Consider the following 11,948-nt stretch of genomic DNA (forward strand, 5'->3'; position numbering starts at 1 on the left):
ATTCGAACTGTACCAATACCCCCAATAGGGCATACGTGATCATTATCCATAAGCATGACATCACCTCTTTCCAACTCCTCAAAGCTGGAGAACCAATCCCTCCTAGGGCAAATATGGTATGTAAACTGGAGAACCAATCCCTCCTAGGGAAAATATGGTATGTAGCATTAGAATCCATCATCCACTCCGTAGAGTCAGCGTAACAAACTGACTGTAATGCTGAGCATGAAAAGCCTGAAGAATCCGTATATAAATTGTCGTCACTAGCCTTGACAACATTTTTATTCTTCCCGGCTTTATCTTTCAACTTTGGGCAGTCGTTCTTCCAATGTCCTTCTTCTTTGCAAAAGCGACATTGATTCCTACCAATATTTCTATGGCCACCTCTTGACTTCGATCTTGAGCGATCACCTGGACGACGGTTTGGACCACGGCCTCGAACTGCTAATGCATCTCCCGATGCCTTCTCGGAGGGTTCACCATCACTCTTCTCAACTCATAATTTACCAATGCTGAGGTCACCTTCTTATAACTAATAGTAATTCTCCCATTAATTATAGTGAGAACAAATGTACCATAATCATCCTCCGGTAACGAACACAAAAGTAGCATCGTCTTGTCTTCATCCTCAACCATGATATATCCACATTGGCCATGTCTGAAAGTAGCTTTGTGAAGTTGTTAACATGCTCCCTAATGGAAACTCCTCTCTTCATCTTGAACTGGTAAAACCTCTTCTTCAAGTGAAGCCGATTCTCAATGCTCTTAGTAAGATACTTTTCATTGAGTGTTTCCCACATCTTCTTCACCGACGTCTCGTTCATCACGTCATAAATAAGATCCGGCGTCAAGCATGACCGAATAACTCCACACGCCCTACTATTCATCTTCTTCCAAACCTTAGCTTCCATCTCGGCAAGTTTCTCTTTTAACGTCCATTACCTGACACCTCCACAATCTGAAATTAATCTTGCCGTCGAACTTCGGAACATCAATCTTCATGTTATTGATGCTCAAACTATGTATCGTCTTTGTAAGAGACGATCCCGATGTGCTTGTTTCACCCATATTGTCGATCTAATCTTCAAATAGGAATCCTTCAGCGAATCCTTCAAACAAGCTCCCAAGTCCAACCCGGAGCTCTGATATCACTTGTTGTGCGCAACAGAAATTTTGGCAGCACCTCCGGTGTGCTAGGTGCACAACAAGAGATTAGATCACAATAAAATTCTCGTTTCTCAAAGGAAACAAGAACCAAAAGCCAGATATCTCATCAAAGTGAGATATCAGCTCTTCCTCTCTTCAGCTCTAGGACTGCGCGTCGAGGGAACCTACAAGCTATTACAAATCACGACAAGAATACAAATTTTACGTGGTTCGGCAAATAGCCTACGTCCACGGGGCAATGAGGGGGAGAGATCTACTATTAGAGGGAGAGATACAATTGGGGTTTACAATCTCACAAATAAAACCCTCTCACAAACTCTCAGATCCCTCACACAAATATTCTCACAAAAGGGAATGCTAAAAACAAAGAACATCTACAAAAGACTTGCTTTTCCTCCGGGAATAGCCACCAAAAGCACTGCTCCTTTTGTTCTCTGTGTCTGCTACAGCCGCCAAAAGAAAACCCCAGCCTTGCACTCTTCCGCAGCCGCAAAAAAAAGGAACAAAACAAAAATCCTTCCTTGCACGCACAGCCGCCAAGGCTCTGTAAACAATCGGCAAAATCCCTCCTTCGCACACAACCCTAGGGGTTTTTGCTATTATTTATACCTATTGAATCGGGTGGGCCTGAGTTGTTATCTCACATATTCTCTTCACGAGATTTTCTCGTGGTCCCCACAAAACGTGTGAAAACACACGCGTCCACACATCAATGATTTGGGAGGCTGTTTCAAAATATTAAAAATTTAAGGGACAACTATCGAAATGGTCTTTTCTTAAAATTTATTTCTAGTGAGGTTATCGATCAACTAAGCTTCATGTTTGTCAATCGATTAAATGTTTTCATTTTTTAGCTATTAACTAATTTTCATTATTTTCTTCTATATTATGGAATTTCTAATGTATAGAAGACAGTTTAGCTTCTATTCTCTCTTACAAGTTACAATTCAAGTTAGTTTAGCTTTTTATTCTTTCTACTATCTATTCTTTTTTGAATTTGAATGTTAATATTGCTACTTCCTAAATCATCGGATTATGAAGCATACGAATGTTTATACTATATTGTGCCCTTGATTAGATAGGTTGAGAAATATAACAACTAACGATAAAAATAGTTATGCTAATCTTTATCTTAGTATGCATGATTTTACTCTAGAATGACCAAAATTTCTTCCTAATTTTTTACTTTAGATCTTTATTTTTTGCATTATATAATTTCGTCATTTTCTATCCATGAAACATATTGAGAACATGAACAAAATAATTACGTGCAACGCACGTGCACTATACTAGTTAACAAAAAAGCTATTTTGATCCAAAAGAAAGACATATGTTACGAAATTGGTACAAAAAAATATGTATTAAGATATCGTTAACAACATGATGCAAATTAATTGAAATAATGAGCATTTTAAGGAGAAAAGAATGAAATTAGTCGACTAATGAAAAGAAAGAAAGAGTACGGTTTCAAGAATTAAAATAGCCGTTGGTTTGGTTAGTTTAGATTTAAATTTTCTCAAACCGAACCGATCGACGCATATTCTAAAAACAAAACCCAACTATTAAAATTCAAATTCAAATTCAGTCGGTTCGATCAGCTTAATCGGTTTGGACCGATTAATGCTCACCCCCAGGGGAAAGACATGGATTTAAAATCCCTGTTGAGGTAATTTATATTTATGCTCAAAAAAATAACGGTTAAAGCACGCAGCATACATGGAGGAAGTATGAGATGTATTCATCTTCCAAATAGCATTCACGCATTCCCTTGTAAAATAAAATGATCGACTAGATTGGACACGTGAACCCTTTGAAAAGTAAACGTTCACCAAAAGAAAATACAACATTAGGCTTAAAAAAAAACTAACTATTAAAAAAAAGACATGAATACGACTTTTTAACCACCTATACTAGCGTTGTACGAATCATCCTTCAAGATTTACAACTTGGTTAGCTCATCAATCCGCGTTCTCAACATTGACAAAGACATGAATTCGTTTTTTCTTTCATCTTTTGTCCTAGCGAGCATCCGTGGGTAACTGGTTAGAAAACTAAATTTTTTTACTTTTCCTACTAACCCTCATTAATTATTTTATTACTTATTTACTAATCAAATAGTTTAGATCGAGGAGCTTTAAAAAGGGATTAAAAAAAAAAAGGATTAAGAAAGGCGAGGAAAATACTGCGGTTATCTACTCTGTCCTCAGCTCTCTTCTTTGAACGAGGAAAGAAGGGGAGGAAAAAAAAAAGAAAAAAAGAAAAAAAAAAGTAAGAAGTCTTCCTTCTCCTCGAAGAAAAAATCGCCTCCCTCTTTATTTATTTTTTTATCTCTCTTTCCGATCTATCGACCTCCGTGATCCACAAGACTAAAACCCCCCTCGTTCGGCTAGCTCTTGCTGCCCTGCTCCGAGTTCTCAGATCTGTGATCGTCAGAGAAAGGTAGAGACGAAGAGAGATCGATCTTGGAGGGGTCGATCTCATGGCTGGTCGTTACGATAGCAATCCGTTCGATGAGGAGGAGGTCAATCCCTTCGCGGTCAGTTCCCCTCTCTTGCTTTCCTTAATTTCTTCGATTAGAATCTTAGTCTATTCAGTGGATCTGGCTGGCAAAGGAAACATAAGAGGAAATTGTAGATGTGTTGCTGGTTTGGGAGGGTTCGCCGATCCCTCCCTGGATCGTCGGGGAGTCGAAACCCTAGACGGTCTTTGGCCAGATCTGGGGATGTGAACTTCTGATGTTAGTGAATTCATTTGTTCCCTTGTCCGATCTAATCCATCCCATTTAGACGTAATAGGTTGATTCACGTTTCTGACCGAATCGACAGAGCCGGAAATGCTGGGATTTGGTTATAATAGTTTCATGTCGTCTTCTGGCTTTTTAAAGATTTGATGCCGCGATCTGTGGTTCTAAATCGCAGGGTTCACTGTTCCATGCTCTGGACGAAAAGGTTAATGCTCAGAGCATGGTTTCTTACCTTTCGGATACATCGTTTATACTTGAGTCTTTTATTTTAGTTGTGATGGTTCAGTAAATAAACCCAAGTGTCGCGGCAAAATAGAGTCGGTGTTTGCGTGAGAAAACCGGAGCATTAACATGTGCTCTTGCAAAGCTGTTGCTTTTGGCTTCCTTGATTTGATGTTTGTGAAATGACGCAACAAGTGGCGTTGGGTAGACCGAGCTGTTCCAGAATTTGAATGAATGATTTCGGTCCATTGAGCAGTTCGAATTGGCAGCGGAGATGTACTACGAAGATGATGCGGTGTTGTTTACCAGCAACATCCATCTTCTGAGGTTTGAGTTTAAGAAGGGTCAAATTCACCGTGAAAAGAGCTTAACCCTTAGAAACACTTTGACAATTTTGGTTCCTTCACTTTATAAATTTAATCTTCGAAACCTTGTTTCTGACTTCTGAGCTCTCCCTTTTATGTCCCTCATGTTATAAGTTTAGCATCTGTTTTAGTTTGGTAGATTTAGTGGATGTCCGTCCAGAAAACTTAATCCATTTGTATTACATCTCAGGATCAGGCAGCTCGTGGAAAAGCTGGTGGGCAAGCAAGTTACGGTGGAGGTGCATTCTACACAACAGTAAGCCTTTTGGATTTGGCACTTGATATGCTTGAAACTTGGTTCTGATATAGTAAATTTCTCCCCCCCCCCTAACCACAATATCTAAGTATTCCTTTTCGAACTTCTCTGGTAGTATTGATACATGGGATATGTTCGCCATGAGCTTTGCTAGGTGTAAGCATCCAACAACTTATTAGACTTTTAAATTAGAAAGGAATATGTTTTTTGGTTCCCTGAGCTTTGCTAAGATCTTCAGGGAAATTTCAGTAGTAATGAATAATTTTTTTGGAAATGTTTCATGGACCTGCTTGAAACTATTGAATTCTTATTTTCTTTGTTTATGGGCACTGTAAATGTTCTTTTAAGCTATTCCACAATGTTAGAGTTCTAGTATTAACTGGTGCAGTGCACTTGGCTAAGTTGTTGCCAAATTGCTTATTTAGTGCTATCTTCCTTTTGATAAGTTCTTACTATTTGTGCATTAACAGAACCCTGGCAGTGTTCCTCCTGCTTCAAATTCAAGGCTATCACCTCTTCCTCCTGAACCTGCTGACTTTTACAATGATCGGGGAGCGACAATAGATATTCCTCTTGATTCATCAAGGGTAGGTTAACTATATTAAATTGTTAATCAATCAAATTGATATGGATAGAGGTAGTTCCTTGATGTTGAGAGTCATAGTTGGACAATATTTGATTGATAATAATGTTCAATTAATTATATTGGTTCTTAAACACCTATCTTGTTTCTTTCTTGTAGATGGGTAATCCTCTATGAAATCTTGAATTTTTTTTCTATATTTTACGTAGGATATAAAGAAAAAGGAAAAGGAACTCCAAGCAAAGGAGGCAGAATTAAACAAGAGAGAAAAGGTACAGTTAATTCTTATTGCCAATTATATTCATTGTTTGATAAATAGTCATCCCAAATGGATCTCCAGCCCTGATTGCTGCACTAAATGTTAGTGTTGCAAAGGTGGTAACTTATTATGTACATAGTTTTGGTACATAGTTATCTTGCATGAATCTTCATCCCTATTGCGACATCAAATGTTATATGTAGTAATTCCTAACTATTGAACATGATATCTTCCATAGATGATCAATTAATCCTATTATACTTCTGTGATACTCTATTGATGCAACCTAGCATCGATCATGGCTAATTCTAGCCGTGTGCAACTTCACACGATCATGTTTTCCCCTCTAAAAAATGTACCATGATATTGTGTTTCATCTACTAACTTTGAAAATAATAGTTAGATATTGGTTATATTTTCAGTTTCCTATAGTATCTCTGGGGATATGTACACAAGCTGACTGAAATGCTTCAGTTACTAATTGTTTTTTCCCCTTCCTATTCATGTTAAATGCTAGTGGAGTTGCACATGTACTGTAATTCAGTTTATTTAGCAATGTAAATTATATAATTGAATTGTATAATACATTAGGTGTGATTTACATAATCTGACTCATACTGGTAAAAACTTCACATGATATTTATTGTCTCCATTTATGCTAAATACTAATGGAATGCATGTGTCATTAATTCAATTCTGTTTGCAATAGAAAAAAGAGCATTTTTTATGTGATCTGGTAGGCTCTTTGGCTATATTTGTGCCTCAAATATGAATCACTTTCCTATATACTACAGTACCCTCCTTGTACAGACTTCTCATTGTATGTTGGTAAATTTCAGTTTTGTATGGTATATTTGGAGTGGTGTACACAAGCTGACCCATATATTGTTAAAAGCTTCACTTAATATTGACCTTTTAATCTATGTTAAGTACTAGTGAAAATACTCATGTATTGTTAATTCAACTTTGTTAGCAACAGAGGGCAGAGTGCCTCTGTCTTCAGTCATGTTGTATTAGTGAGCCCGTTTGATGGGAAAATGTTTGCATGATGCTGATGAATGATGAATATGGAATGTGCATTTTCTTTCTTTTCTCTATTCAATTTGAAGGATTACTGTGAAATGATCTAGTTGTGTATCATAATTTGTTTTTCTACCTGTAGAGGTCACTTAAAGGTGTTTTTCTTTAATTTAAAAGAAACATAATTTTGTGCTTATTGAGTTCATTTCTGCATAAAGTTGAGCTTTCATCCATTTTCACTGGGAAAACTTTGTTACTAGTTTACTGCTTACCACTGATTTTTTTATTACTATCATATAGGAACTAAAACGAAGAGAAGAAGCTGCATCTCGTGGTATGTTTTCATTTCTAACTTATCAGTTCAAACAGATTAGCAATCCATTATCTTGATTCTGCTACAATCAATCATATTTCATTTTCAGAAGCTTAAGTAGATTCCTTTCTCAGCTACCTGAAAGAGAATTTACTTCATGTGCTTTTGCAGCTGGAATCGTTATAGAGGAGAAAAATTGGCCACCATTTTTCCCCATTATTCATCATGATATTGCAAATGAAATTCCAATCCACCTTCAAAGGTTGCAGTATTTTGCATTTGCGTCATTGTTAGGTATGCTTACTGCTAACTTGAAAGATTTTTCTTTTTCACTGAACAGCAATACATTTTTCCTTTGTTTTATTAAGCAATTCTGCTTTTTGTTAGGCTTTTATAGTCCAATTTTAACTGTAGCTCAAAGGTTTACCGAATTGATAGCTCAAACTAGCAATGTTTATGTGACATTAGAATTCTTTAAAACCACGATAATAATCTTCTCTTTCATTACTAAATTTCAGATATCACATTTGATTGAACTTTATTCCCGGATTTATATAATCTTGTTATTGTTTATTTTAGCATTGTTTTATCTGGTTAGGATTCATTTAGTGTTATGTCATCCCTTTGTGCTTTTGAAGCATAAACTGATAAATTGACTTATCAAAGTTCCTTTTCTAGTTCTTGTCCCATACCATTTTGTACGTCAGTAGCACAAACTTTTTAGTTTAATGATTATCTTTGTATGTCTAATTTTTTCCTTGTTCTTGGATAGGTACCACAGTGTTTAAATTTTCGAGTTGAATTCCTTGCAGTTGTTTAGTATTAAATTTCAAAATTTACCTTTTACTCTTGGTTATGCAGGCTACCAATATTTCCCTTCTGATTTTTTTTTTGTTCTATATTTTCGGAGTTTTAAAGTTAGTACCACTTGGGGGAGATAGTCAATAGATAAATGCTTTCTATTTGAGGAGTTTGATTTTTAGTTAATCGGTACCTAGAATTTACATTTCTTGGATTCAAGGTTTTAAATATTGGCTTAGGTTACCTGGACGCTTCATCTAGGTTGTCCTATTTGTGTCCGACACTTCCCGTGTTCATGTCGGACACTCCTTGGACACTTCTTGAATACATATATACATTATTGAGATGTGTACTCGATATATAACACATGTTTTAGTTTAAAAATAAAAACTCGTGATACACTTTCTTGAACATATTATCGTACACTTAATCTCAAAAGTATGCAACTCATTAGACTCAGGACAAGTTTATTTTAGCACATGCCTAGTTCATAAGTATGATTTTAAAGGGTTGTCTGAGTTTCTAGTTAAAAAACGAGCTGTTTTTCAATTTATAATCTACTCAATAAAAGAAATTTGAAAGGTATAAGGATTTTAGTTCTCGTAACATGTGAATAAAAAACAATATCACTCTCTTATAGATTATTAAGTTTAATATGTATATAATCTTGTCTTTATATCCAAAAATTTGTAATTTTGTCGTGTCCTGTACTCGCACCCTTATCTGTGTCCGCCCGTGTCTGCACCCTTGTCCTTGCAACATAGAATACCAGGGAAATATCGGATGGCCAAAATCCATATCAGAATGCGAATATCAAGAAAATATCGCGGCTATGTAGTAAATATTGAAGCGCTGTATCGAATGATATATAATACAATATCACTAGATGGAATCCAAATATATTTAATTAAATCTAAGCAATATTTTAAAAAGCCTCCGCCTAGCCTGCCTAAGCTTTCTGTGACCTTGAATCTAAGCATACAAATATGTAAGTAATAGATGTTTGGGATCATTAACTAATTATAGAAACTTAGGGAAAAGATCATGATAGACCTTGCTAGGAAACATCATAGGGCTGGAATTTTGCTAAAAAACGTTAAAGATATTTTATAGAACTTTGTTATTTAGCGATACGCTATGTAAAAGGACATATTGGTCTACATATCGGCTAACATATTGGCCATGTCGGGGATGTATCTCCCAAAAATTGCCAATAAGTGGTAAACGATATTGAGATCATATCGTTTTGCGGCAAGCGTTGTAACAGCCGGATATACTGGCTATATTGGGGATATTTTAGAGTAGTGCTTTGGTTGTTCTGGGTATACAGAACTTGTTGAAAGGTGTAGTTTGGATTTTCTTTTTCCTACCGACTCACTTGTAAATCACTACTGGTCCACCTCTTCTTTCTGTTATTTATTTTTTACTATTATTATTATTATTATTATTATTATTATTATTATTATTATTATTAATTTATTTATTTTGGTCTGGACATCATATTTTGTGGAAGACTGATCAAAGCATGCTCAATTCTAAAAGCCTTTGGTTGTTTCACAGGGTTATTTTTGTGCCTATTTTGGAATATCATATCAGTTACTGCAGCTTGGATCAAAGGAGAAGGTGTGTTTTTTGGTTACTCTCTGTACGTTGAGCTGTGATTTAGCTGCTGGTTAGCCTTAATGATCATCTTCCTACTAAAGAATGTTGGTTTTTTATTTAGGTGTGAAGATCTGGTTTCTTGCAATTATCTATTTTATCTCGGGTGTTCCTGGGGCTTATGTTTTGTGGTATAGACCTCTTTATCGAGCCATGAGGTATTATTCACAGAATATACACTTCTTTGAGTCATTATTTCATGTATTTGGACCAGTTCAGCAACTAGAATTTGAGGCTATTAATTGACATGCATTTGCAACACTATGTTTAGGACGGAAAGTGCTTTGAAAAGTTTAGGATGGCTTTTTTTCTGTTTTATATGGCTAAAAATTTTGAAGCTCTGAATATTAAAAAGTTGGCTTCTTCGCTTAAGGTCAATTTGAATTGTCATTTTTATCTACTTTCAGCTTCCACATTGTCTTTGTCATCTTCGCCAGCAGTGGCCTCCTCCAATATTTCAAGGGGAAATCCTTGACGTAAGTTTCTTCTAAACAATTATACTTCTTTTTTGAAATACTTAAACTATTTTACTTTGAGGAAGAGGCTAAAGGTGTTTTCTTTCAAATTAAACGCTGTTTATGGTTTACAGATGCAACCTCCCTTCTTTATTATTTGTTGTTTGAGATTGAGTCGATAGTGAAACCTTGTTACAATTGACATCGAATCTTTACTTAGAAATGATTCTCATGAGCAGATGATATTACTTTATAGCCTTCTATTTATCCTTCAACACTTCTTGCAATCGCGTTATCTGAAACCAGCCTAGCGGAATGCCGCTCATATGACACAAATGCATACATATACATGACGTCTTTCAATAGGCATTACTGCAAGCATGTTTTCTTTATACACAAACTTATCATGCAGCTGCTCTGATTTGCACAAGTGGTATGTCTCTTAGCTAGGGCGACTCGTATGGCCCCCTTGTACGTTTTATGCCATATCATAACTTTCATGCTGTTGGACCCATTAATTTTCTCCTTATTATGTATTAATTCTTTACATTTCTTTATCCTCTAGCCTATGCTAGCAGGCATGCGACTAATTTGAAAAACTCAACCAAGTAATGGTGTGAGACTCCAATCATCTGCGGATTCTCAATATATATTGCCATTAGTCTTCCAAGTAATTGGTTTAAGTGTCTTTTAGTGTTGGTTTGCGTTGAAGCATTGCTTTTTACAAGTGGCAGGAGCATCATCTTCTTGTTTGGGCTTCAATCTCCACTCCCATCTTGTCATCTATTGAGAAGTTCTAACTCTATCTAGATATTTATTTATTAATTATCTTGTTAATTATCATTTCTATTAAGCTAGTTTTATAATGAGTTTAGATTTGCACTTTATCTCATGTTAATACACACCCACTTGAGCCTTATTGTATTTGATATATAAGTAATATTAGGGTTGTGAGAGATTGTAAACATTAAGTTTGCCTGCTTAATTGATTCTTCATCTATTAGCTACAGAGAACAAATTTATATTTTGTTTTACATAGTGTGTTGTGTGAAGTTTTCGGGTGAACTAGAAAACGAATGAGGAGTGAACGTTGATCGGTGACTGTGGAAAACTGACATGTGAGTGATTGTATAAGTTGATCGTGTGAGCGTTGAAAAAAACCGACACTGTGAAGTGGTAAACGTTATTCGGCATCGAGTGCAACGTTAGAAAACTCCGGTTGTGATAGTGGATTTCTACACCGGCGAGGTGCTGGGAGCGGGCAGACGTAGGACGGAAGGTCCCGAACTCCATGATCATCATTGCTTGTTTGAGTTTGCGCTATTAGCACTTATATTTGTTCATCTTTATAGCCTTTCTCTCATTGTTTATTTCATCCACTATTTCATTTATTTATGTTACCCTTGTTTTTGCATATCCTTACATATATCATATTGTATATCTCTTTGGTAGGATATATCACCTTATGTTAGTTTTATATCCTTGCACATGCATTGCCTATATCTCTTTGTTAGGATATATCTTGTTGTTCATATTGCCTATCCTACCTCATATAACTTGTTGTATTTCATACTTACTAGGATAACTCATTAATTAATTTTTATTGGCATATAATCAGATTAGATTAGCATAAGACCCTAATCACCCCCCTTCTAGGGTTAAACAATTGGTATCAGAGCTTGGTGCTCTTTGATTTAAGGTCTAATCGCCTTGAGTTAAATATCCAAGTTAGCTTATTGTGCTAATCTAATTTTGAACTTTATTTGTATCTTGCTTGCCTTTTATATTATGGATATGCATGGTTTAGGTTATGCCATTAATATTACTCCTAGATTAGATAATTTCCCCTATGCTCAATGGTGTGTTAGATTTAAACTTTTTGTTTAATCTAAACATTTTGATTTATGGAAAATTATAGATGATGCTTATATTGTGCCCACTTGGAGAAATCCAAGTGGAATAAGAATGATCATCGTATATTTACAATGAATAATATTTTGTTAGAATATTTGCTAAATGTTTTTAATTCATCTATATCTAACAAGTTTGTTCATTTTGATAGTGCTTACAAACTTTAGAAATTTATAGAAGCACATCAAGGGGAC

General features: G+C 35.6%; 1 protein-coding gene across 1 annotated transcript; it reads left to right on the forward strand.

Moving 5' to 3' along the window:
- LOC109835221 (secretory carrier-associated membrane protein 1-like) lies at nucleotides 3,340-10,011 on the forward strand. Its single transcript, XM_020403205.1, has 11 exons — nucleotides 3,340-3,703; nucleotides 4,688-4,753; nucleotides 5,224-5,340; nucleotides 5,546-5,608; nucleotides 6,916-6,949; nucleotides 7,100-7,222; nucleotides 9,290-9,352; nucleotides 9,453-9,546; nucleotides 9,660-9,710; nucleotides 9,796-9,864; nucleotides 9,978-10,011. The coding sequence occupies exons 1-11, from the start codon at nucleotides 3,647-3,649 to the stop codon at nucleotides 10,009-10,011; spliced, it is 771 nt and encodes a 256-aa protein (XP_020258794.1). The 5' UTR covers nucleotides 3,340-3,646.

This window comes from Asparagus officinalis, chromosome 3 (assembly GCF_001876935.1).
Source record: "Asparagus officinalis chromosome 3, Aspof.V1, whole genome shotgun sequence".
In the NCBI taxonomy this organism is placed as follows: domain Eukaryota; kingdom Viridiplantae; phylum Streptophyta; class Magnoliopsida; order Asparagales; family Asparagaceae; genus Asparagus; species Asparagus officinalis.